The 26,722-nt window shown below is 50.5% G+C and overlaps 1 protein-coding gene across 3 annotated transcripts; it reads left to right on the forward strand.

Moving 5' to 3' along the window:
* The first annotated feature begins 4,592 nt into the window (after positions 1 to 4,592).
* Positions 4,593 to 26,722, forward strand: KCNG4 (potassium voltage-gated channel modifier subfamily G member 4). Of its 3 annotated transcripts, none has more exons than XM_072731414.1 (4): positions 4,593 to 5,115; positions 5,559 to 5,765; positions 6,746 to 7,508; positions 18,010 to 23,186. In XM_072731414.1, exons 3-4 carry the CDS (start codon positions 6,759 to 6,761, stop codon positions 18,868 to 18,870), a joined length of 1,611 nt encoding a protein of 536 aa, XP_072587515.1. In that variant the 5' UTR covers positions 4,593 to 5,115; positions 5,559 to 5,765; positions 6,746 to 6,758; the 3' UTR covers positions 18,871 to 23,186. The 3 variants fall into 3 exon arrangements, with proteins under 3 accessions (XP_072587515.1, XP_025860703.2, XP_072587514.1); XM_026004918.2 differs by having other exon boundaries at positions 4,601 to 5,115; positions 18,100 to 26,722; XM_072731413.1 differs by having other exon boundaries at positions 4,734 to 5,115; positions 5,559 to 6,645; positions 18,100 to 23,186.

Below are 26,722 nucleotides of genomic sequence, written 5' to 3' on the forward strand. Positions count from 1 at the left end.
ATTCTTCAAGTTGTTGCAAAGGATTGTAGTGTGTGCATTCTTGTGTTCTGGTATTTTCTCCCTGGGGTGGGCATTCCGACCTGGGCCTGCTGTAGCAGTGCCGTGACCAGCCTGCCAACATGCTATGCCTTTTGGTGAGCAGACGCGCAGTTTCCTCGTGGGTATCCACCTAGGATTGGAATTGCTGGATCATCAGCCAGGCACATGTTCAGCTGCGTGGCACTTTATCAGCTTCTGAGTCAGCTGGCAACATTTGGAATTTGAGAGATTTAGCATAAAAATCAGGGTTGCAGCTCTTCTTTCAAAAGGTAAAGATTCTCAGCACTGGACCCACATTCCACCTTCATGAACTGGGCGTTTGTGCGTCGCCACAGCACCCAGCCAGCCCATCTTGTGTCATCCACACGGCTCCTGGGGGCACCTTCACTCCTCGGCTACAAAAAAATCTGAGTGTGCTTTTACTTCAAGTCCATAATAAATATATTGAGCTACCTTGGTTTCCCCAGCGAGGTGATGCTGAATGACCTTAGTGGCCTGGAGACAGTGATCAGGCCATTCCGGGGGGTCTGTGGCCTTGGTCGCTAACCAAATCTCCTTGGTGGGTTATGGCTGAGGCTGAGACAGCTGCCAGCAGGGTAGGGCCCACCAATGGCCATCCGTCCAGCACCTTCCGTGTGGCTTCTCCTGTCTATTCCCACTACTCTCCCAGCCTCCTACTTCTCTAGCCCCATAGCCACTGCCTCATTCACCCCCCTATTACTTCCTGCCAGGTCTGATAGATGATCTCCTCCTGGCTGGCTCCTCTCTCCTACTGGTACCAGGATGCCTTTCAATTTAAGTTAAAAAAAAATGGGGGGCACTTAGGTGGCTCAGTGGTTGAGCATCTGCCTTTGGCTCAGGGCATGATCCTGGGGTCTTGGGATCAAGTACCTCATTGGGCTCCCTGTGGGGACCCTGCTTCTCCCTCTGCCTGTGTCTCTGCCTCTCTGTGTGTGTGTCTCTCATGAATAAATAAAATCTTTAAAAAAATTTTTTTAAATCAACACATTATGGATTTTAAAAATTCAACAATACAAAATGATACAGAGAGAAAAGGAAATCCTCCCTCCTTCTCACTCTTTCCCTAAATCTCTCAGTTGCCCTCTTCAGAGGCAACCCCAGTTTCCAGTTGTTTTTTTTTTTTTACCTGTTTGTGAGAAATACATATTCTACACACACACACACTCCTCTTGTCTATTTTTATACAAACTAGGGCCTTCAGTATGATGATCTGTTCTGCACCTTGCACTTTATGCATCTTGCTGGTCCTTCCACGTTGGTTCATGTAGACTCCCCTGGTTCTTTGTAACATCTGCAGAGCTCTCTCTTGACTTCACGATCACCATCTGTTTAACCAGTCCTTTAACGAGGGCATTTCAGTCATTTCCAATCCATTACTACCACAAGCAATGCTGTAACGAATGCCTTTATATGTCTATCTTTGCGTGTGCCTATCTGCCTAATAAATCTTAACTGGTTGCAGGTCACAGGGCACCTGCGTTTCTTATTTAGATCAAAATCCAAGCTACCCTTGACAAGGCTTGTTCCGATTTGCATGACCTCGAGCAATGCCTGAGTGAGATAAAGTGAGCCCAGGTAAACACACACCTGATCACATTACTCCAGACTTCAGGCACCCAATCCCACCCCCAGCTGCATGTTAGAATCACCACAGGGAGATTTCAAAGTGATCTTACAGGTGGGGCCCCAAACCCTGAAGTTTTGGTTTCACTGATCTGGATGTGGGCCAAGCGCTGGAGTTTAAGATGTGTGCAAATGCATTCTGGATGTGGCAAAAGGAACTGGGCACATTCGATTAAGTTAAGGATCTTAAAATCCAGGGATTATCTTGGCTTATCCAGAGGGCTCAATGTAATCACAAGGGTCCCTATCAGAGATCAGAGAGAGGTGGAAGGGTCAGAGAGGAGATGTGAGGACAGGCGTAGAGGTCTGAGTGATGCGGCCACCAGCCGAGGAATGTGGGCAGCCCCCTGGAGCTGGGGACAGTCTGTCCTCTGTCGCCCCCAGCAGTCCTGACGACATTGATCTTAGCCCCTTAAGACCCACATTGGATTCCTGGCTTTCAGAACTACAAGATAATACGTTTGTGTTGTTCTAAGCCACAGTGCTTGTCTGTTCTATCACAGCAGTCCTGGGAGACTCACTCGTACGTGGTGACCATGGCCCATCCCTTATCAGAAAAAATTTGGCAGTTCCCAGCCCCTCAGAAGAGACAGAGCATGAGCTGCCAGAGGCTGTCCTATAACCAAGACCTGCAGGGCTCTGGAGAGGCTGGGGCCAGGCCACCTTCCCTGGTCACATGAAAGGGAGGGATCCGGGAACAGGAAGGCAGTAGATTACCTTAAAAGATGTTTGGAACTTTACCAAGCCATGTGGAGGAACTCTGCAAGTGGTCTGGGCAGGGCCTGGTGGGCTTGGATACCAGGCTACAATCAAAGGTCCTCTAGCCTGGGCAAAGTGACAGCATGGGCTATGGAAAGAGCACTGGACCATGAGTCCTAACTCAGCCTGGCTCTGCCACTGACTGGCCGTGAGAGCTCTGACAATGATCCCCTCGTCCCCTCTCTGAGATATGAGGGGCTTGTACTAGAGCAATCCCTTTCTGTCTCTCTTTTTTAAAAACTTCTTAACGGCGGTTAAAACTTTGTAAACTCTTGTAACTCTTGTAAAACTTGTAAACTCTTTCTTGTGCGACTTGGGCAGAAGTTAAGATAATACTCAGAGTAACAGCAAAAATTTCAATGGGACTTCCTTCACACCGGGTGCTCTTATAAGAGCCTTACAAGTGAAAATTCACTTGTTCGGTCCTCACAACAAATCAATAGGTGGGGGCTATCGTTTTCCTTTCATAGATGAGGAAATTGAAGCACAGAGAGGTAAAAAACTTACTCAAGTTCACCCAGCAGGGAAGTGTTAAATTCTTGATTTAGGGGCACTTGGGTGGCCCCATCAGTTAAGCATCTGACTCTTGATTTTGGCTCAGGTCGTGATCTTAGGGTCATGAAATCAAGCCCCATGTCAGGCTGTGTACTGGGTATGAAGACAGATTCAGATTCTCTCTCTCCATGTCCCTCTGCCTCTTCTCTCTTTTTCTCCTCTCTCCCCCTCTCCTTCACTAAAAATTAATTAATTAATTAATTAATTAAATTCTTGATTTGGGACTCCTGGGTGGCTCAGAGGTTGAACTGTGCCTTTGCCTCAGGTCGTGATCCCAGGGTCCTGGGATCAAGTCCTGCATCGGGTTCCCTGTGGGGAGCCGGCTTCTCCCTCTGCCTATGTCTCTGCCTTTCTCTCTGTGTCTTTCATGAAAGAATAAATAAAATCTTTAAAATAAATTAATAAATTCTTGATTTGAACCCACGCACTCCAGATGCAAAGAGGACTGACTGAGAGGCTGGGGCAATTAGCCAGAGGTTAAAGTGGGATCAATAATAAACAGGGGAGGTAGGGAGACAGGGAGAGAGAGAAGGGGGAAAATCCAGCATGAGCTGGAAAGGTCATTTTGGAGTCTGGTTTATGAGAAGTGTTGGAGGAGCCCTGGAGTCTGAGAGAACTGGGGAGTCTGGGGAAGGGTGTAGAGCACGTCCATCACTAACAGGTGCTCTGCAGTCTCCCTCAGTGTCCGGAGGGTGAAGCCTGGGCCATGTGGGGTCCTGGTATTTTTGGAGTCACACTCAGACACTCACTACAGGAGACCAGTCAGAGAGGAGCTGCCACATTGAGGCAGGGAGTCCCACCCCTGGGTCAAACTCAGTCTCTGTCGTGTGCAGATTCCAACTGGCAAGGTGACCTTGAGCAAATCTCTCGCCTGGACCTCTCGGCCTCATCTGCAAAATGGAACTGATAATAACTCACCTTCAGAAGCCAAGAGACTGGGCCCCAGAACCTCTTAAGAAAATTAAGAAGAGCCAATGTACATCGAGCACCTACAGGGGAAGATGGCTCTGCAGTCTGCACCATCACGGCTTCGACTGTCCTCATCTGACCACTGAGAAAACTGAGGCCCAGAGAGGTGAAGGGAATGACCAAGGACACACAGCACGGTGGTGCAGAGCTGAGGCTAGGACCCAGGTCCTGGAATTGGGCCTCCTCCTCCGGGAAGCCAAACCAGGAAGTCAAACCCACAGCAGAAGCCTCTTCCATGGCTTCTGATGTGACCTCTCTGAACCATTTCCATATGTTTTACAAACAAGGAAACTGAGGCTCAGAGGCACTAAGTCACCTGCCCAAGATCACCTGGCTATTCACCAGGGAGCAGGGGCCCTGGGCGTGCGTGACTCCACACTCACCCCTCCTCCTAGTCCAGCACACAGCCTCTGGAGCTCCCACCCGGCACTCGGATGCTGGGCTTCTCTGGCTGAACCTGTCTGGGCTGGTGAGAAGCAGGAAACTGCCCCCGGCAGCCTTTACCCCAGCACCTCCGCATCATCAGCAACCCCCAGAGCCTCCAGGGTGTGGGGACAGGTAGCTGCAGATGCCCCGGCTCTCTGCTCCAAGTCGCCCTCTGCTTCTTCCGAGTTATGCTCCTCCTTGGAGGGGAGGGAAGGACAGCTCTCCTTGCCTCCCAGGCAGTTGGCAGAGCCGCGGCGGCTGCTGCTGCTCCCGGCAGCCTGGTGATGGAGAGATTATTTCTAAGCCATCCCCCCCCCCGCCCCCGCTTCTCTTGCAGGACCACACTGGCTGTTCCTGTGGGGCTCGGAGCACAGAGCCCACTGCTGAAGCAGGACAGCTGGCTGGCGCCTTCCCAGCATGAACCCCTTGGACTCTCACCTCTCACGGGGGAACGGGCTTCGGGGTCCTTGTAAAAACTCCAGCCCACTGCCCGGGGGCCGTGCTGTGGCTGCTGGAGAGAGATGCAGAATGAATGTACCTCTGCTTTCGGGAAGAGGCAAGGCAAGAAAGGTTGGAAACTAACTCTGCCAGGAACTGCCGTGTTCAGAATTTTTCTTTTCTTCTTCATCTCCACCACGAACCTGTCTCTTCTCCGGCCACTGAGACACGGGCTCCCCTCGCCCGGCAGAGAAACAGCTGGAAAAGGTTCCCTGAGACGAGAAGGTGAGTTAAACTTCAGGGGAGGAAGTTAGTGTTTGCTGCAGGGCTGGGGGTTTGCAGGACACTGTTACCATCCTTGTCCAAAGCTCTGTTTTGAACGAATCCCTTTCCTGGGCTCTGGACAGAGTTTTGTGCACCTGCTGTTTCGGGGGGCCGTGGATGACAAAGTTGGGTCTGCACAGTGAACGCAGACAAGGCAGGTTTTTTCTTTTCTTCTTCTTTTATTTATTTATTTATTTATTTATTTATTTATTGGTAGTGGTGGTGGGGGCAGTGTTCTAGAAAGAGCCCCAGGCTGGGAGACAAGAGTCCAGGGTTGGATTTGGATTCACTGCGTGACCTTGGACAAGTCACTTCAGCTCCCTGAGTCTGGGGCTTTGCACTCAGAAAATGAGAATGCTCGGGAGGGACTCCCCAGATTTCAAAACAGTCTTTTCTCTCTGCAGGCTGCTCATCTTCCTCTGGCCATACGTTGTAAAGGAAGTAATGCATGCAGAGTAACAGAACGCTGCGTGGTGAGCGAGTGTGAAATGCTCGGGCTGTGATTCAACTCTTCGCTGCCTGCCGGAATCCAACTGGCTCTGAAATTGAGAGGAACTTTTATTTCCATTCAGCTGTCGAGTTCTTCTCTTGATTGGAGTGCATATTGGAATGTAAGGTTATAGATGCTCTGGAAACAGCTCTGACCAGAATGAATAGTGTAGGAAGTGGTTGCAGGGTGCCGAGGATGACAGAGGTTTTGGAGATTTCTTTTTTTTTTAAATGCACGGGCTACATCTAAAACCCTTATTCTAGTCAAGTGCCTCAAATAAGTCTGAAATGGAGAGAGCATTAGAGGCCCCTTCACCTTGCAGATAACAAGACCGAGGTCCAGAGAGGGGGAGTCACTGGCTTAGGGATTCATGGCAAGGGTGGCTATGGCCAGCGCTCCGAGAACGTGGAGCAGAGCTGTCATTGATAGCAAGGTCCGAGGAAGCAAATAAGGTCATTGTGGAGCTGCTCCTAGGGGGCAGACACTCTGCCAAGCACTGTCACATTCCTCATTACTTTACCTTTCGGTGCCTCAGTTTCCTCATCTGTGAAATGAGCATACTAATGTTTATGTCGTGTTGTTGTTGTGGTGAGTTAATATTAGAGGAAGCAGGTAGATTGGTGCCTGGCATCTGAGAAGTGTTCTAGAAGTGTTCCAAAGAAATGCCTCATGTATATTATTGCACGTAACCCTCCCCGTGCCCAGGGAGATGGGTCCTCAAACTACCCCAGCCTGTAGGGATGACTCACGGAGGCTGAGTAATCCGCCCGGGCCGGCAGTCCCTAAGGGATCAGAACCCAGCGGTGAAGTCAAGAAACACTCTTAAGCTCTATTTTACCAACTGTGCCTTGTAAGTTTTGTACCAGACTTGTCATTGGCATGAATGAAGCTGAGATCAGAGAGGTTAAGCCACATGCCCAAGACTGCAGAGCCTGGAAGTGGCACAGCTCTGACCGGGGAAGGGATGCCATCGTCTCCTTTTGTTCACAGGTAGATCCCAGGTGCGTAAGAGGTGCTCAATAAACCCGTGAAGCAGCGGCAGCAAAGGGAACAGGAGGCAGTGTCCTGGCCCGAGACTGATTTCTCCCCGTTGTCTTGCAGAACATCTCCAGCGATGCCCATGCCCTTCAGAGCCAGGGGGCTGCCTCCCGGGCATGGCCACCGGGCCTCCTGCAGCCCCCTGAGTCCGCTCCTGCCTGGCCCCCTGCAGCCGCCCCCCGCCAAGGGCCTTTACTACCGCAGGGCCCGCCAGGTGGGCGCCCTGGACGCCTCCCCGGCCGCGGACCTGAAGAAGGAGATCCTGGTCAACGTCGGGGGCAGGCGGTACGTCCTCCCCTGGAGCACCCTGGACGACTTTCCGCTGAGCCGCCTGAGCAAACTCAGGTTGTGCCGCAACCACGAGGAGATCTCACAGCTCTGCGATGACTACGACGAGGACAACCAGGAGTTCTTCTTCGACCGGAGCCCCAGTGCGTTCGGCATGATCGTGAGCTTCCTGGCGGCCGGCCGGCTGGCCCTGCTGCGGGGGACGTGCGTGCTGTCCTTCCGGGAAGAGCTGGCCTACTGGGGCATCGAGGAGGCCCACCTGGAGAAATGCTGCCTGCGCGAGCTGCTCAGGAAGCTGGAGGAGCTGGCCGAGCTGCGCCAGCAGGAGACGCTGCACCTGCGGCAGGAGGCCAGGCGCCCCTCAGGGGACCCCTCTCGCTGGGGGGTCTTCATGCACTGGCTGCGGGAGACCGTGGAAAACCCGCACTCCGGGCTCCCCGGCAAGGTCTTTGCTTGTCTGTCCATCCTCTTCGTGGCCACCACAGCGGTCAGCCTGTGTGTCAGCACCATGCCCGACCTGAGGGCCGAGGAAGACAAGGTGAGTGGCCCCTGACCACCGGGCATTGGGCCCAGTGCCCACGGGACTTAGGGGCCCGTGAAAATGTCTAAGTATCTTTAAAAACAACAGAAAAAGAGATTATCATCTAGTGTGGATTGGATGCATTTTTAGACCAATGCAGTTGTGAAAGATCATTTTTAATGTTAATTAATTTATTATTATTATTATTATTATTATTATATTGGAGGAAAAGGCTCATGGAGTGCCAAGGGCCCACAAAAGTCATGAGGTGGCTTTGCCCCACAGTGGGCACGGTATTCACAAGCCCCCCCTTGGTGCTCGCAGGCTAGGCAGGCCTCTCCCGGCTCTGTGGACCACAGGTAAATTGCTTCAACCCCCTGAACCTTGGTTTCATCCTCCGCAAAATGGGGAACCATCACTGTGAGGGTTCACACACTCCGCGCACTTACCATGTGTTTGCTGAGCGGCTACTCTGTGCCATGTACTGTCCCTGGCCCAATCCCTGCCTTCTTGAGCCAATGTGGTGGGCATCCCAGCTCCACATTCAGGTGGAGAAAGCGAGGCACCGGGCCTTTAGCTTTTTTCTTGGAGCTACAGAACCAAGATTCTTGGCTCTCAGTTTTCCTGCTTGTTACATGGGTCCTGAGCCTCCCAGTCAGTCTCACTGGATGGGGGGAACTCAAGGATGAGTTAACTTCTAAGTTACTGTGCCCCAGGAAGCAACAGCAAAATAGGTTTTCCTGCCCACTCTTGCTCTCTTTTTCCAGGAACTTGTAGGAGATTTCCCAGGGGCCAAGTAGTCTGAGAAATGACATATGATCTTAACATTTCATTGGGAAGTTTATTAGAGAGCTTGAAACTCAGAACTGGATTTGTTTCCTAATTGAAAATGTTGCTCCTGTCCTGCTCTACATTCCTCCATGGTTCCCCCTCACCCTAATCACGGAACTTACATTATAGCAGATGGAGGGAACTGATAAATAGAACACAAATATATGATGAATGAACCCTGTGGATGGCCCATAATTGTCAGTTGACAATTTAAGGGAAGTTCCCTTCCCTTGAAGATATATCCCAGGGCAATATAGTAGAATCTGGAGAACTTTCCAGAAAGAAAGGATTTAAATGGAGAACCAGACCCTGGCTGGCACAGGGTAGGCTCTCAATAAATATGTGTGGGAATAACATGTATCTTGTGCAACCTATAAATGTTTTGTCGTACAGCAAACCAACCAAAACGTTTGACTTTCAGCTCCCCCCCACCCCGAGGGAGGACTATAGCTCCAAACACAGACATTGTTTTATTTTTTAGCACCAAATCATGTGATTTAAGAGCCTGCTCATTCGCAGAAATATTTACACTTGGACACTGCAGTAAAAAATTAGGACAAAATAAGTGGCCTCTGTCCCCCGTCCCCAGAAGGACGCCCTTGATCTCAGCTGCTGAGGAAGGACCCCTAGATTTCCATCAACCTGTTCCTCAGGGATTTCCCAGAAGCCAGGATTTAGAACATGCAGAGGGACAAGGTCTTTTCAAAGCCTAATACTCTGAAAATTACCCAAGGTTTGAACCTAGGCTTTGTTGACTGGGGACTCTGGAGATCAAATCAGAGGTCACTGGGAGGCCCGCAGGCCCAGCAGGCCCCAGTCTGGGCTCAGGAGCTCCTGGGATAAAAGGAGGTGATGCCCATGGCCCGGGTCCCCGTCCACGCTTTCACCTTGTGGAAACCACCTCTGTGTGTGCTTGCTCCCTGGAGAGAGGCTGGGAGGTGCTATCCTCAAAAAAAGTGTGTTTCCCTGTTTAGATGGTAATTTAAAGAACCAGGAGGCTGGGGAGGCGGTCTTTTTTTTTTTTTTTTTTCCCCAAGACTGCCTTACATTTACATAAAAAGACAATGTTCTCTCTAGCACCAAACTTGTCCAATATTTCGTATTTGCCCTCAGGGATGTTCAGCTGGCCAGCTGCTTCTGGGGGCAGGCCCTGCCAGGAGGCCTGGGGGCCACATCGTCCTGGGGGCCTAGCAGCATCCATCTGTTCAGATGAATTAACACCACAGGGGTCGACAGACACGCCAGGACTGGGACCCACAGACCTCCTCCATCAGACACGGTGTCGTGCTGGGTGGCAGAGGCAGCTTTCCTTTTGCTTTTCCTTCTGCCTTTTTCCAGTGACCTCCCATGGAGTAAACTTGGCAGTTGGGTCTACACTCAAGGTTGGTAAATTACAAAAAGAAGAGGGAGGAGGCCCTGTAGACAACAAGGACCATGCCACGTGCCTAAGCACCTCCCAGGTGCATCCAGCTTTTCCCACTTTCTTTGGAAGAGCTCAACCTGAAAGGGAGGAAAGCACCGGTGCTTATTTATGTGGCCTCCATGAGGCTGACATTGGATCAATGGACTTAATCTTTGAACAACATTTCAAGAAATAGGTATTACTACCACCTCCATTTTACAGATGAGTAAATTGAGGCTTGGGCAACATTTATCCTTTTCTTTTTTCTTTTTCTTTTCTTTTTTTTTTTTTCATTTATCCTTTTCTAAAGCTCAGTTAGTTATGTGAGCCAGGATTGAGCTCATCTACCAGCTGGTTCTGAAATCTGACTCCTTAGGGTCACACAACACTTTCACGGTTGGGCTGCTCTACCTCTGGTCTAGATGCTCAGCTCTGCAGCATTGGGCATTTCTGAGGCCACTGGGGTTTGAGAAGCACAGCCCTGTCCAGCAGGATGGTTCAGAGTGCAGGTCCTCTGGGTTTGAATCGTGGCCTCACAACTCATGAACTCAGTGATCTCGGGGGAGTCCCTTAGCCTCCACGAGCCCGTTTGGTCATCTGTAAAATGGGGATGCTCCCGGCCGTCCCCCCATGGGATTATGATGAGGATTCAGAGTGATTTGCACACAGCGGTGGGAACAATGCTGATGCGTGAGAGGCATTTAATAAACATCAGTCCCATTAGTATTCACTCGTTAGGTCCTGGTCGACAGGATATCACAACGTCCCCCCTTCCCTTCATTCAGCAAGCTATTGAGTGCCTACAAATGATGCTCTTCTAGGCGCTGGAGACAATAAGATACATTTCCTACCTTCCTGGAGCACTTATGCTGGCCATCCCAGCCCCTGGTTTTTAATCGAGGTGAAAATCACATAAGGTAATATTAACCACCCAAAACTAGATGGCCCAGTAGCATTTGGTACATTTACAATATTGTACAGCCTCCACCTCTATCAAATTCCAAAACATTTCCGCTACTCCAAAATAAAACCCCGTCCCCGTTAGCACTCACTCCCCAATCCCTCCCTGCCCACCCAGCAACCAGCGCTGGGCCTCCCGCCTCCGCCTCCGTGAATTTCCCTATTCCAGACATTGTACGCAAACGGAATCACACCCTTGTGGCCTTCTGTGACCCCCTCTGTCACTCAGCGTGGTGTTTTCAGAGCCCATCCGCGCCATAGACTGAACCAGGCTGGGCCAGCACAGGATGAAGATCCTTCTGAGGGCCCAGTAATATTCCACTGTCGCTGCAGGCCACAGTTGGCTTATCCCATCATTCAGGGACGAGTGCCACCGTCTCCGAGGCTCCACGCTTCCCTCTGCCTGTGTCCTGGGTCATGACCATCAAGCTGGTCATTCATCCCCAGCCCCCTTGCCATGTGGCCACGGCCCTGGCCGGACCGCTGGGCTGGTCAGGGCACTTCCCTCCCTCTGGATGGAGCACCTGCTCCGCCTCTCCTGACCGGTGCCTTCCTCCCTGCTGCTACCCGGATCCAGCAGCTAGGCAGTAGCTAGCGCGCCAGGGAGAGGAGCCAGGATCTCTAGCTCCTCGCGGCGGAGTTCAGATCCCAGCACTGCCGCGCCCTGGCTCCGCCCTGGGACCAGTCACTGTCTTGTCCTGTGCCTCTGTTTCCTCAGCTACTCAGAAGCGGGTGCTGAGGACCGAACGGTCCTAGCCATCACGCATCCGCCAGCAGGGAGCCACCCCTGGCTGCGTTTACACCCCCTTGGGGACTCAGCTCACACCCCTCTGGCTCCTCCACCTGCCCGTCTGCGTGGCCCATCAGCCTCTCCCAGCCACGGTGAGCAGCCGGTGGCTCAGACGTCTTCTCTGTTTTATTCTCCATTCAGTTGTGCGTTCAGCAGACCTTTCCCGAGGGCCTCCTCTGTGCCCGAGACCCAGTGGTGACAAGTACAGGCACAAGCCTCTCTCTACCCCCAGCTCAGCCTTCACTCCTTTCTCCTCCACTTTAGATTCTAGTCCTGCCCTGGAGGTTTGCTGGGGGCGTTCAGGGACCTTGCTGTGGGAGATGTGCACTGATCCCAGCGGCGCAAAGCGCTCTCCCTCCTGCCTGTGCTTCCAACATCTTGCTAAGGGCCGGAGAAAGGAGGACGCAGACAGATTTTTTTAAACACCAGGTGGAACTATAGGGGCCCCTCGCTGGAACGATGCCCCTTCTTGGGTGGGTCACTGAAGTCACCCCGTGGGGTGCCATTTCCACCACCTCCCCTTTCACGGAAAGCCTCATGCTGGAGCCAGCTCACCCTCCCCTGCCACTTTCTCAGATCATGAATCAGCTCCATAAAGAACTGCCTCGCTCTCAGTAGCTTCCCCGTGTTTGGTGACATTTGGTGATTGCTCCAGGGGATTCTTCTTAAACTGGCTTTTCGGTTTTGGGTTTTCTTCTTGCCCCTCCAGCTTCATCTCCCTATATCGGGACCAGCAGGCAGAGTTCCCCACTCCCTGGACAGGACCTACTCCTCCTGCCTCACTGTGGCTCACCTGCTCTTCCTGCTTCATCACGTGTCCCTGGCTCCGTGCCCAACCCCGACCCCCATCTGCCCTCTGGCCCATGCTCCCAGAGCCCCTGTATTCTAGAGCTGGGGTGCAGAAAAGAGAGGGGCAGAAAGGAGCATGACCCCGGGGGAGGGGGAGAGGACAGAGAGAACTGGTTCCCAGGGAAAGGGTGAGCCGGGCCGAGGAATGAGTCAGCAGGGCGAGGAAGCCACTCTGGACCACAGGCCGGGGCATGGATAGAGGAATTCGCAGGCTGAAAGGAGAAGACCTGAGCTGCTGAGCAGATAGGGACAAGCGCTGAGCTACCAGGGGGTGGCAAGTGGCTGATTCGGGCCTACTTCCATGGCCCCAGGGTGTGAGGAAAGCTCCAATGTCAAGACTCTGGCCCCGAGTCCCTCCCAGATGGTGTTTCTGGAACTGGCCCTTCCTGCACCTGCATCATCTGCAGGGCAGCCTGTCCATATGGGCCCCCAGCGACAGTGGTGTGCCTTGGAGAGCCCTGCCTGTCCTCTGACCCCAGGGCTGTTCCCAAGCTTTTGGAAAAGGCTCAGGGCAAAGTTGTGGGGCTCCTCAGTGCCTCATCCACCGACCTGCCTAGCTCAGGCTCGGGCCCTGGCTTCTTTTTTATTAAGACATAATCCGTATCCTACTAGGTCCCCTTGTAGAATGCACACATCAGGGGTTTTTAGGGTATACTTGGGGGATCATCTCTTCTGTCCCAGAACATTTTCATCCTCCCACAAAGAGGGAGGGACGCCCCCTGTCCCAGTGTTTCCCATTCTCCCGAGCCCCCTTGGCCCCCGGCAATCATCAGCATACTTCTGCCTTTTCTGGACATTTCCTGTAAATGTGGCTTTCTTTTGCATGTGGCTTTCTTCACTGAGCCAAGGGTTATTCATCCACACTGTAGCAGGTATCAGAGCTTCCTTTTAAGGACTGAATAATATTCCACTGTGTGGATACAGCACAGGTTGGTTATCCATTCATTAGCTGATGGGTATTTGTGTTTGATTCTGCTTTTGGCTGCTGTGGATAAAGCAGCTGTGGACATGTGTGGACAAGTTTTCGGGTAGACGGATGTTTTCAATTCCTTCTGGTGTTGAAAGAATACCCAAGCGTAGAATTGCCAAGTCATACAGCAAACACGTGTTTATCGTTTTTTTTTTTTCTTTAAACATGTATTTATTTTTGAGAGAGAGAGAGAGAGAGCAGGAGAGGAGCAGAGGGAGAGGGAGAGTCATAAGCAGACTCTGTGCTGAGATTGTGACCTGAGCTGAAACCAAAGGTCTGGAGCTTAATGGACGTGTGTTCAATTTCTGAGGAGCCACCACCCCATGTCCCGCAGCTGCCGCACCATTTAGATTCTCATCCGAATGCTTGGCATTCTAGCTTCTCCACAGACTCACCCACACTTAATATTTGGTCCTTATGCTCCCAGCCTTCCTAGTGAGTGTGGTGGCATCTGATTGAGGTTTTAATTTCTTTTTTTAAAGGATTTTATTTATTTATTCATGAGGGACACACAGAGAGAGGCAAAGACATAGGCAGAGGGAGAAGAAGCTGCCCTGCAGGGAGCCCAATGTGGGACTTGATCCTGGAACCCCAGGATCACGTCCTGAGCTGAAGGCAGATGCTCAACCAGAGCCACCCAGGTGTCTCTCAGTTTTGATTTCTGACCTTGATTGGTTTTCTAGCTTTTCATGGCCAAAAATGAGAGACATTTACGAAGTAAACAGAATGATGTTGAACCCCCAAGGATCCATGACTCAGTTTCCACATTGAGTCACTCTTGTTCTTTCCTGCTCCATTCCCTCCCCCACCCCAATCACTTATTATTACTGCCATTCACTTCAGTTTTATTTGTAAAATGTACACTCAGTGAAAGGGATAGATCTTAGCTGTACAACTGAACAACTGCGTATGCCCGCATCACCCGCACCTTCTGTTTAACATAGGAAATTCCTGTTCCTCTGGAAAGCTCTCTCGTGTTCCCTCAGAGCCCATCCCTACCCCACACAGAGGTGGCCGCTGTTTGAGTGATTTTGTCCACTGTCTTGAATGTCACATAGATGGAAGAGTGCATTCTCCTCTGCATGTGAGAGCACCCACGGCGTGGCATCGCTCACCCTCTGGTCTTCATAGACCTGACACTCGCTCTTTGCCGCATGGAGCAATCAGAGCAGACCTCTATCCACTGGTGGCGAGGCCCCTCAGGGAGGTGACATCCATCTTGGTTTGCCCAGGACCATGGGGCTCTGGTGACCTGGCACTTTGGGGCTCTGGTGACCTGGCACTTTCTGTGCTCAGAGCAGGAAAGATGTGGACAAATCAGGACTAGTTGTTCACCCTACCTACAAAATACAACCAAAGCTTCCTCAGAGAAAAAGAAAGTTTTTGATTTCCCTCCTATTTTTCTCCAAATGTGGCTGGCCTAGGAATTATTTCCTTGGCTCAGGCCCCATAAATCTCCACCTCAAAGGGGGCATTTCTCAGAGGACTGGTGCTGGGAGGGTGGTTTCAGGATTTGAGCAGAGTAGCAGCACAGGGTGGTGATGCAGCAGAGGGCTTGCTGCAGTGCAGGGAGGTGGCCAGGCCAGAGGGAGGTGGGTGGTGCATGCCTTGAATAGCCAAATGCCCGTACAGAGGCAGAGGAGCACCCGCAGAGCCTGTTCACCTCTCAGGAGTCACCTTCTTGAGCTATTGAGTCAATGGTCTGGAAAGGTTCTTCCCAGGCTACCAGAAGTCCCGAAGCCAAGGAGAAAACTTCCAGAATGTTACAACAGCAGCCTTGTAGAGACAATCTGGCCCAGAGTCTGAAAAACTCCCAAATGCCATTGAGTCAACTGGAGGGCTTGCCAAAATGCAGATTCCTGGGCCCCACTCGAGGATTTGATTTTGTGATGAAAGCCCAAGAATCTGCATTTGTAACAAGCACTCTGGGGGATTCTGATGCAGGGTATGCTAAATCCACTTTGAGAAATACTGGTTCTGTTCCAACCTCTTCACTGGAAACTGAAGCACAGAGAGAGGCAGTGACCACTACAAGGTCACATAGCAAGTCTGTAGCAAGACTAGAGAGTCAGGTCCCAAATCTGTGGCACTCCAGGATTCTTTTTTTTTTTTTTAAGATTGTATTTATTTATTCATGAGAGACATAGAGAGAGAGAGAGAGGCAGAGACACAGGCAGAAGGAGAAGTAGGCTCCTCGCAGGGAGCCCACTGTGGGATTCGATCCCCGGACCCTGGTATCATGCCCTGAGCTGAAGGCAGATGCTCAACCGCTGAGCCACCCAGACTCCCGGATTCTGAAGCAAACCCTAGATGGTCAGGGCAAAGACCTCTTGTGTGTTTGAGAATTTCTTCCCTTTCCTGTAAAATCCAGGGAAAGGAGAAGGGTACTGTTGCCCTCGTACTGACCAGGCCGGCTGTGCCCATAACCAGTGGATCATCTCACAAGGATAGCTACAGTGGTAGAGACAGTGAGAGAGAGATACCGTACATCATCCGTAACCTGTGCATCATCTCGCACACATAGCCACAGTATATCGTGTGCCTGCAGGTGCAACAGCCTGCTCACTTCTGTGTGCTCATTTCCATTCACCACACTTCTCCCAGTGTAGAGAACCACAAGTCCAGAGAAGACAATGGATCTGCAGTCAGTGGAAGTGTGGGATTTGAACCTGAGTCACAGACACAGACAGGCACATTGAGATGGGGACAGACCACCCCATTTTCTCTCTTCCTCCAGCTGCTAGACATAAAAAGAGCATTTCGTTTCAATTCAGTATTCCTGTGGGCGCAGGCAGTGGAAATAATTTCTTTTTCCACTTCAGAGGTTTTTAATCCAAAGAAAACTGAAGTTGTCAACATCTTACTTTCCACTCAGGCAACTAGCTTTGGTCATTCATTCACTCATCCATCATATATATATATATATATATATATATATATATATATATATAACTTCTGGAAAGTTCTACTGTGCAGATTCAAACCTCAATCAACTAAATTAAAATTCTGAGGTCCTAACCAGGACATCAGGGGGGTTTGCAAAGCCCCCAGATGATTCTAATGTGCACCCAAAGCTGAGAACCACTGTGCCAGACCAGAGCTCCTTGAACTTTGATGTGCACATGAATCACTTGAGAGATTGTTAAGATGTAGGTTTTGATTCCTTAGGGATGGGGTGAGGCCCACGATTCTGTGTTTCTTACAAGCTCTCCAGGGAAGCTGATGTTTTTGGTCCAAGGGCCATGCTTTAAGTGGCACAGGGGCCAATGGAACTCTCTATTGGGAGCCAGGAGCCAGGCAGGGAGCATGAATGATGCAACAGTGAATCCACAGTAGCCCCCACCTAGCTGCAATATCCAGAGGGCAACAGACCCTGTGTGAATAGTTGCAATCATCCATCACAGGGCTGTACCAGGGACACTGGAGCCCTCTCTGCCCCACCAGGCTCCAACCTCCCAGAATTGACATCTGCTTCTCTACTACTTTACCCCCAGAGCCTCAGAGCCTAGTACAGATGAGCCCTCCGTGCATTTTTGTTGGATGAATGAATGAAGAATGGTAGGTAAGGAAGTTACAAAATACCATGCAGTGGCTGAGAGATCATCTACTATGTACGTGAGCTCAGGGAAGTCATTTCACTGCTTGGAACCATGTCCTTGGCATAAAATGGGGTCACATTGCCTGCTCATGACATCACATGTAGCAGAAGTGACAACACTAGAACAATGCATGGAACACAAAAGGGGCTTAGATTAGTGAAGGTGAAGGTTGGTTGCTATAACAAAGCGGCCCCAAGATAGAATGGCTTTAAACAAAATAGATATTGGGTGGGGGGCACCTGGGTGGCTCAATAGTTGAGCATCTGCCTTTGGCTCAGGTCGTGAGCCTGGGGTCCTGGGATTGAGTTCTGCATCGGGCTCCATGCAGGGAGCCTGCTTCTTCCTCTACCTATGTCTCTTACTGCCTCTCTCTGTGTGTCTGTTGTAAATAAATAAATAAAATCTTTAAAAAATGACAACAACAAAACAAAATAGATATTGGGGCCCCAACTCTTGATTTCAGCTCAGATCACGACCTCAGGGTTGTGAGACGGAGCCCCGCATCTGGCTCTGTGCTCGGTGTGGAGTCAACTTGAGATTCTCTCTCCTACTCCCTCTGCCCCTCCCCTCCCAAAAATAAAATTTAAAAAAAAAGATATTGATTTCTCTTGCAAAAAGGGATCGAGGTGAGTGAGCAGCTTTCAGTTGGAGACTCAAGATTGTTTCCACTCCATCCCACTTCCCACTCCATCCTCTCCTGGGGCATTGGTCCAATCTGTAGGTTCTAGGCTGGGTTGCAGGGCCATGTGGGTTGCCCCAGCTGACAATGAAAAAGTATGTAGGAACTCACACCAACATCCTAAGTCCTGGGATGGGAGGTGGCACACATCACTTCTGTTCACATTTCATGAGTGGGTTCTTTGTTATTTGGCCACACTTTGCTGCAAGGGAGGCTGGAAAGGGTGGTCCCCAATCTAGCTGACTGGCCACGTGCCCAGCCACAACTTGAGAGCTATCTAAAAAGGGGGTTTTGAGAGTTTACAGCACACGGAGCTCAATTGAGATCGAGAGATGATAGATAATATACAAACAGAGAAAAACTATATGGTATAAATAGAATCTATATAGAACCTATACAGATATATATGGTATTGATACTGATGTCGATGTCACTACAGATACAAGGAGTCACTTCTCGGCATGGTTTCTTCCTCCCTTCCCAGCGCTGCCGCCCACCACTCTCATCCTGCATTTTATCGCCTCCCCAGGGTGAGTGCTCTCAGAAGTGCTACTATATTTTCATCGTGGAGACGGTCTGCGTGGCCTGGTTTTCCCTGGAGTTCTGTCTGCGGTTTGTCCAGGCCCAGAACAAGTGCGAGTTTTTCCAAGGCCCCCTGAACATCATCGACATCCTGGCCATCTCCCCGTACTACGTGTCCCTGGCGGTGTCGGGCGAGCCCCGGGAGGATGGTGAGAGGCCAGGGGGGAGCTCGTACCTGGAGAAGGTGGGGCTGGCGCTGCGGGTGCTGCGGGCGCTGCGCATCCTCTACGTGATGCGCCTGGCCCGCCACTCGCTGGGGCTGCAGAGCCTGGGCCTCACTGTGCGCCGCTGCACACGAGAGTTTGGCCTGCTCCTCCTCTTCCTCTGCGTGGCCGTCACCCTCTTCTCCCCTCTGGTCTACGTGGCTGAGAACGAGTCCGGGCGGGTCCTGGAGTTCACCAGCATCCCGGCCTCCTACTGGTGGGCCGTCATCTCCATGACCACGGTGGGCTACGGAGACATGGTCCCGCGCAGCGTGCCGGGCCAGATGGTGGCCCTCAGCAGCATCCTGAGTGGGATCCTCATCATGGCCTTCCCAGCCACATCCATCTTCCACACCTTCTCGCACTCCTACCTGGAGCTCAAGAAGGAGCAGGAGCAGCTCCAGGCGCGCCTTCGCCACCTGCAGCACGCCGCCACGGCCAGTGAACACGAACTCCTGGGTGACGTCGACGACCTGGTCCCAGAGGGCCCCGCCTTGCCCACTAACTACATTTAACTCAAAACCCTCCATGAAAAGGGCAGGACTGCAACCCAGCGCCCTCGGCTGACCCAGCTAGAGAATACCAGGTGTAGACCATCTGGTAGGATGTTTCTAGAGCTCCAGGGTCTCTCCCAAAGCTGGGAGGGGCTCAAGGCCACAGCTGTTTGCTTGTTGTGACTCTTGACCCCACCGGCCATGGCAATTCTGGCTATCATTATGGATGCTCCCTGCCTTTTCCCCCCTCTCTGCACCTTGCTGAGCACATTGGCTCTTTCTGTTAGGTCAGCCATCCTCCACTCCTCTTCCTCCCCTGCAGTCTTCCATGCCCCAGGCTGGGTTCTGGATGCACAGAACCCAGCCTACAGAACTCCATTCCTCCCCCCGAGGCTCTCTTTCCAGGCTTACCCTACCAACAGGAACCAGAGGGGTCAGTCACTGCAAACCCTTCTGATCAGATATCCCCACCCAGCCCTATCGCAGGTTCCAGCAGAGATCAATATGTCCTCTCCCCACTCACCATAGCCAGTGGCATTTCCCGAATGCTGCTGCCTCCTCCCCGGCTCTGGAAGCTTTTAGCCAAGAAGGCAGAACTGGCCTCAGTGCTAAACCCCATATTGGGAGCTGGTGGCCTGCCATTCCTCCTGATGTGCCTGGGACCTGGGCAGGCATGCCACTTGCCAGCACAGCAGGCCCTCCTTGGCCAACTGGACTCTTATTGGGACATTCTCCAATTATCCAGCTCTTGGCCCTGACAGAGGCTAACTCTTGCAGGGCACTGCATTGTCCCTGGAGAGAACCATTCCTGCTGCTGGTTCCTCCAGCCCTGAAGAGACCTCGGCTTTCCACCTTCAGCTCAGCCACCCACCGCAGATGCAGTATAGCTTCAGTGCAGAAATGTGAGCAGCCTTAGGATCTGCCCCTTGCCGCCATGCACGACCAGTGTAAATTCCTCCGCTTTTATTTAAGTATGTTTGTCAATTTAGGTATTCATTCACGAACAGATTCAGCCCTTTGCATCCAGTGGAGGAAGCAGAGGCAGGATCAAGTTGTTCAAGCTAAAAGCAGTGTGTGCTGAGGCCAGAACCATGAATCCTGAGCCACCAGCTCACAGAGGGCTTCACCCAGACCCAGGAGGGGTTGAATGAGGAGGAATGTTCTGGGAGCTAAAGTTGGGAGGGGGTGGGAATGGGAAGGTGGTAGGCTGTGAGGGCTGAGCAGAGGATCTGGGCTTTCTGGTAGATGCTGGAGGAAGCAGTGATGTGGCTACACAGCAGGTGTGGATGAAGACGGTTAGGCAGCGTGCAGGGAGACCAGTGTCGGGCAGAGAATGACCAGGTGGCTCAGACAGGTTCTGAGGACCTCCTTCCTCTAATTATTAGTTGTATGAGGAGTGCCAAGTCCTGGTGTCGCTTATTTTCTGGGGGAGGCCTCGATGGCACCTTCCTTGAATGACACAGCTGTGCACTTTATAGTTGGCTGGAAACCCACTGCAGAAGGCGCACTGGGACATGCATCACATGGAATGGTGGTGGTGAGGTTGTCAGGGATGGGGGATCCAATGTCATCTGTGTGTAAGCACGTCAGTGTTTCATCATCGGAGACAGCTTGCCTGCTCTTCATTCATTCTGCTGGCGTTTAGTGCAGGCCCACCATGTGCCAGGCACCTGACTTCCTCTGACTGCAACACCAGGCACCACGCCGGCTCTGGCCCAGGGCAGCATCCTGTACAAGCATCTGGCCGCAAGCTAGCCTCATCTCAAGGGTAGCCCTCATTCCCTTCTGGGAGCCGTCCCAGCTGATGGGGTAGATGCCTCCATCCCTCCAGACCCTCCAAATCGGCAGGTCGACCCCAGTCCTTCCCACACTGACATTTCACCAAGGAAGCTCTTTGCAGAGTGGCATGGTGGTCACACACAAGGAAAGCCCCTCTGTAAAATCCCTACCCCATGCCATCTGCCCCAGGAAGTGAATAGCACAGTCTCATGAGCTTTGGGTGCTTGTGACCTGAATGCTCACTCAGGCCCTGATTTTCACTCTCTGTGACTGTAACTCCTTTCCCTCTGCCATGTGTGGGGCTTTGGCCAGATCTGTGATTTTTCTGACAGGGGCTCTGGCAAGACCCTCGGGGTTGCTTTGTGCGCAGAGAGCTCTGCATCCCAAGGTAAAACATTTGAAAAGAATGATTTTGAAAAGGATGTGAGAATTTCTAGACACCCTCCCACCTCTAGCCAGGTCCCCTTGAATTGAGGTGGAGAGCACACCTCCAGAACCAAGGAAGAATCCTCGAAAGCCCATGGAAGGCCTGGGAGCCACATCGGACCCCATACCCGGCCCTCCCTCTTCTCCTGGGAGGCCTTTTTTTCTGTGCTGCGTGTGTGCAATAATGCCTCACTGCAGCTCTGCCCATCCTGTGATGGCTTCCACCTAGGCAGCTCCATTCTCCTCTGGTTTATATTCCAGCCATCTGAGCAAAAGGGTGCCAGGACTATAAGAAACCTAGGTAAGCCCATCCCCAACATTACAAGATCCTACAGCATCTTAATACATGCCCGGTGGAAATTCTACCAAATTAGAAGTGGAAAATTGGAATTGATTGCTCACATGTGGGGCTTAATTAAACGCTCTATTTTTTCTCCCCAGTAATAGCCCCAGGGACTGGTCTAAGTAGAATTTGTCTAGCCAGCTTCCCTTCATGCTGATTGGATGGGATAGAGATGACAAGCGAGTTGCTAGGTGGTCTCTTCCTCTCCATTGGCTGAAAGGAGTCTTGCCAGTCCCTTAAGGGCTTGTTTTCTCTAAGGTCAATGGGCATGAGTGCAGCCAAAGGTTGAAATTTTCCAGCCAAAGGCAAAGGGTAGCTGGCCCTTTACTTCAAGCAATTTCATGTTGTGTCATAGATGTAGCTCCCACAGATCATTTTATTATTATTATTGTTATTATTATTATTTTAATTGAAGTGCAGTTGACACACAATGTTACATTAGTTGCAGGTGTACAACACAGTGATTGAACAAGTCTATACATTATGCTGTGCACACCCCGAGTGTGGCTACCATCGGGATAACTTTAAAATGTTGGTCTCTAACCAGAGTAGAGCCCAAGAAGTGACTTGGGGATGGATAGGTTAATTCTTCAACCTGGTGCCAGTGGGGGCTCCACCCACTGACTCTATTTTGAAGGCTTATAGGACTTGAGAAACTGGTAACTGGACAGCTCATCAGAATACTATATAAGCAGGGAGCTTCCATGAGGGGGTCTGTGAACCTCTGGAGATTATGTGCATCTCAAAGTGCATAGCTTCAAAAACCAGTCCAACAATTTTTATCAGATCCTCAAAGGAATCCATGGCCCCTATGAAAGGATAAGAAATTACTAAGTAAATCAAGTCTCATATTTTAAGGTGAAGGGACCAAGGCTCAGAGAGGGAGAGCCACCTGCCCAAGGCCACACAGCCAGTTTACTTGTTAAATCCAAGCATCCTGGTTTCCAGCAGAATACTCTTTCTCGTGTACCATGCTTTAGCACTTAGGCTCTTCTGAAGAGGGCACAAGCCCTCAAAGAAAATATTCAAGACAAGAGTACAACAAGAATATAATTTTGCCGTGCTACCCTGAGTAGAGTAAGCAGGGTTGTGTTGGGGTACCTTCGGCACAAGCTGTCACCCTTCCTTTGTCATATCACAGTGGATATGGTGACTGATTCCACTGGCCCTTCCTTTTCTCACTGATCCCATGGAGAGGTTGGACCAGGTGGTTAGGAAAGTCCCTCCAGGCTTGGACAGAATGTGATTCTGGGTAGCAAGTTTCACTGCAACAATCTATGCCACGGAGGGGCAGGTAAGACGCCAGGAGAAAGGTAAAATAAACAAACCATAGTCCCTGAGTGTCCACAGAACTGCTCCCTTAGCAAAAATCATCAAGTAGTTCAAGTTTGAATAGAAAGTCACTGAGATTTCTGTCCACCAGCTGCTCACCTCGTTCCTGCCCACCCACCTGGGCTCCTGGCCCCCAACCTGAGGCCTGCAGGTGCCTGGCTAAGCAGCTGTGCCTGCCAGCGCCTGCCTCTCACCAGGGGCACTGGACGCTGATAACTCTTCCTCATATTGATACGTGAATAATGGGCTGCACTTCCTGAGTGATTACTAGTCACTAGGCAACTGATTTTTTAACATTTTATTTGGGAAACATCAAACAAAAAATTTGCAAGAACAAAAACAGTACGTGTATGCAATACCTGAATACACCTCTTTTTTTAAAGCATGTTTTGCCATTTGCTTTGCTTTATCATTTACTATTGTTTTATTATATATAAATAGTAGATTTTTTTGACCATTTGAGAGTAAGTTGACTACATCACAGCCCTTTTACTTTTTTTTATTTATTTTTTATTGGTGTTCAATTTACCAACATACAGAATAACCCCCAGTGCCCGTCACCCATTCACTCCCACCCCCGCCCTCCTCCCCTTCCACCACCCCTAGTTCATTTCCCAGAGTTAGGAGTCTTTATGTTCTGTCTCCCTTTCTGATATTTCCCACACATTTCTTCTCCCTTCCCTTATATTCCCTTTCACTATTATTTATATTCCCCAAATGAATGAGAACATATAATGTTTGTCCTTCTCCGATTGACTTACTTCGCTCAGCATAATACCTTCCAGTTCCATCCACGTTGAAGCAAATGGTGGGTATTTGTCGTTTCTAATGGCTGAGGAATATTCCATTGTATACAGAGACCACAGCTTCTTTATCCATTCATCTTTCGATGGACACCGAGGCTCCTTCCACAGTTTGGCTATTGTGGACATTGCTGCTAGAAACATCGGGGTGCAGGTGTCCCGGCGCTTCATTGCATCTGTATCTTTGGGGTAAATCCCCAACAGTGCAATTGCTGGGTCGTAGGGCAGGTCTATTTTTAACTCTTTGAGGAACCTCCACACTGTTTTCCAGAGTGGCTGCACCAGTTCACATTCCCACCAACAGTGTAAGAGGGTTCCCTTTTCTCCGCATCCTCTCCAACATTTGTGGTTTCCTGCCTTGTTAATTTTCCCCATTCTCACTGGTGTGAGGTGGTATCTCATTGTGGTTTTGATTTGTATTTCCCTGGTGGCAAGTGATGCAGAGCATTTTCTCATGTGCATGTTGGCCATGTCTATGTCTTCCTCTGTGGGATTTCTCTTCATGTCTTTTGCCCATTTCATGATTGGATTGTTTGTTTCTTTGGTGTTGAGTTTAATAAGTTCTTTATAGATCTTGGAAACTAGCCCTTTATCTGATATGTCATTTGCAAATATCTTCTCCCATTCTGTAGGTTGTCTTTTAGTTTTGTTGACTGTATCCTTTGCTGTGCAAAAGCTTCTTATCTTGATGAAGTCCCAATAGTTCATTTTTGCTTTTGTTTCTTTTGCCTTCGTGGATGTATCTTGCAAGAAGTTACTGTGGCCGAGTTCAAAAAGGGTGTTGCCTGTGTTCTCCTCTAGGATTTTGATGGAATCTTGTCTTACATTTAGATCTTTCATCCATTTTGAGTTTATCTTTGTGTATGGTGAAAGAGAGTGGTCTAGTTTCATTCTCCTTAAAGCAGCAAGAGACAAGAAATCCCTGACTTTTATGGGGAGGAGTATTAGGGTAACAGCAGACCTCTCCACAGAGACCTGGCAGGCCAGAAGGGCTGGCAGGATATATTCAGGGTCCTAAATGAGAAGAACATGCAACCAAGAATACTTTATCCAGCAAGGCTCTCATTCAAAATGGAAGGAGAGATAAAGAGCTTCCAAGACAGGCAGGAACTGAAGGAATATGTGACCTCCAAACCAGCTCTGCAAGAAAATTTAAGGGGGACTCTTAAAATTCCCCTTTAAGAAGAAGTTCAGTGGAACAATCCACAAAAACAAGGACTGAATAGATATCATGGTGACACTAAACTCATATCTCTCAATAGTAACTCTGAACGTGAACGGGCTTAATGACCCCATCAAAAGGCACAGGGTTTCAGACTGGATAAAAAAGCAGGACCCATCTATTTGGTGTCTACAAGAGACTTATTTTAGACAGAAGGACACCCTTTTAGAACTTTGCTTTTAGAACTTTAGATTGTAGGGGCGCCTGGATGGTTCAGTCCGTTAAGCATCCTACAGTTGGCTTTGGCTCAGGTTATGATCTCAGGGTCCTGGGATGGAGCCACCCCACACACACACTTGGGGCTCCACATTCTGCAGGGAGTCTGCATCAGGTTTCTCTCTCTACCCCTCTCCCTGCTTGTGCTCGCTCGCTCTTGCTCTCTCTCTCCCTCTCAAATAAATAAATAAATAAATAAATAAATAAATAAATAAATAAGTCTTTAAAAAAAAAAAACAAACAACTTTAGAATGTAGCACTAGAAGGTCTGTCAGAAAACCATCAGTCCAAGAATTCTTAGCAGAGTTTCCAAGACGGCCAGTGAGCTTCTGGAGGTGACAAGCCACAAAGCATGTACGTACATGCATTTCAGAGTGTGAAATGTGAAGTGATTTCTTGGATTCTCAAAGGAATCCATGATTCACCCAAAAAATAAAGGGAGGGGAAGCCCGAAGATAAATCACCTCTTTCGTTTTAAGGTGGAGAGCCAAAGAGACCTGGAATATTATTGTCTGTTCCAATTTTGTCAGTTGACAAAATAATATCCTTTACGGCTTTTCCCTCAGCAGGACAGGTCCAGCATTGACTGGAGAAGGCATTTATGCGGTCTATGCGGTCTATCTCTTTAGCTTCCCGTAATCTGGACTGTTCCCACAGCCTTCTGTGGAATTTCTGACGCCGAAGTCTGGGATGAATATAGCCCTTCCTTTCTAATAGAATGTGCCTCACTTTGTGTCTGTCCCGTATCTCTGCATGCCCAGACTGAGGCTCTGCACCCCCAGCCAGCCTCGGCATCCATGTGCTGGTGTCCCTCTCAGGGTGTCACATCCAAGGGCACCATGCCCCTCATTGAGGATGTGCAAACCCTTTGTCTGGGAGGTGACTCCAGGAAGTGCTGGCATGGGGTGGAGAGTAAGAAAGGCAAAGGGAGCCAGGGAGTGCTGGCTGGGCCCAAAGGCATTCAAAGAAAAACAGAATTAATTGTGATCATGCAGGCCAGGTAGGATGTGCCAGAAGGCCAGGTGTGCATAGGCCACGCCTGGGAGGAGAGAGTGTCCTCCCTGCAGATGAACTAGTCCCTGAGGCTCAGAGCAGGACTCCTTTCTTCACCTGTGACCAGGAGGGGCCCCAGTGGTGCCCTTCCCTGACCTGCCAGTTGGGGAGCAGCCGGGCCCACAGATTCTTAGAGCGAAAGAATCTGCCCATTTTACACGTGTGGATGTGAGGGCTGAGGGAGGGGATGTAATGGGGCAAACCACACAGCCCGAATTGGCAAAGCCGGGCCTGCCAGGCTGGTGCCCTGGGCTCTGATCCTCAGCCGGCACCTGCTCTATCCGGCATTTGACGTCTAACCGAAGGGGCACCTCCAGGAACGTGATGTTGGTTAAAAATAGAACAAAGGGCTGTCCCCGAGAGCCCTGTGGCTCCCTGGTCATCCAAGGGGCCCTGGCTGAGGCTGTGCTCACAGCCCTGCTCCAAACAACACGTGAAAAATGTGGCGTGACTTTCATAACTCACCTTTGCTCTAAGCGGGACAAAACCAAGGGCGACTGGAAACGGGATGAATTTGGGCGCCCCGTGCTAAAATTAGCCAATCTTGCTGTTCAAAGGCTTCCATGTACTTGGCCAATGACCAGCTTAAACTAAGATCCCCTGAGGAGCTCAGCAGTGTCACCTGGCCCCTTCCTAAGCTTCAGGGCTCCCGCGTACCCTGCGACTCCGAGAGAAACATTAAACAATGTTAAAAAGTGA

This window comes from Vulpes vulpes, chromosome 12 (assembly GCF_048418805.1).
Source record: "Vulpes vulpes isolate BD-2025 chromosome 12, VulVul3, whole genome shotgun sequence".
NCBI classification, from domain to species: Eukaryota; Metazoa; Chordata; class Mammalia; order Carnivora; family Canidae; genus Vulpes; species Vulpes vulpes.

Excerpts from the sequence above, each read along its gene's own strand:
- KCNG4 (XM_072731413.1), top strand. The coding sequence starts at position 6,524 with ATGAATGAAGCTGAGATCAGAGAGGTTAAGCCACATGCCCAAGACTGC. Across the intron at positions 6,646-6,745 it reads TGTTCACAGGTAGATCCCAG|AACATCTCCAGCGATGCCCA; the intron begins GTGCGTAAGAGG and ends GTTGTCTTGCAG. Across the intron at positions 7,509-18,099 it reads TGAGGGCCGAGGAAGACAAG|GGTGAGTGCTCTCAGAAGTG; the intron begins GTGAGTGGCCCC and ends TCGCCTCCCCAG.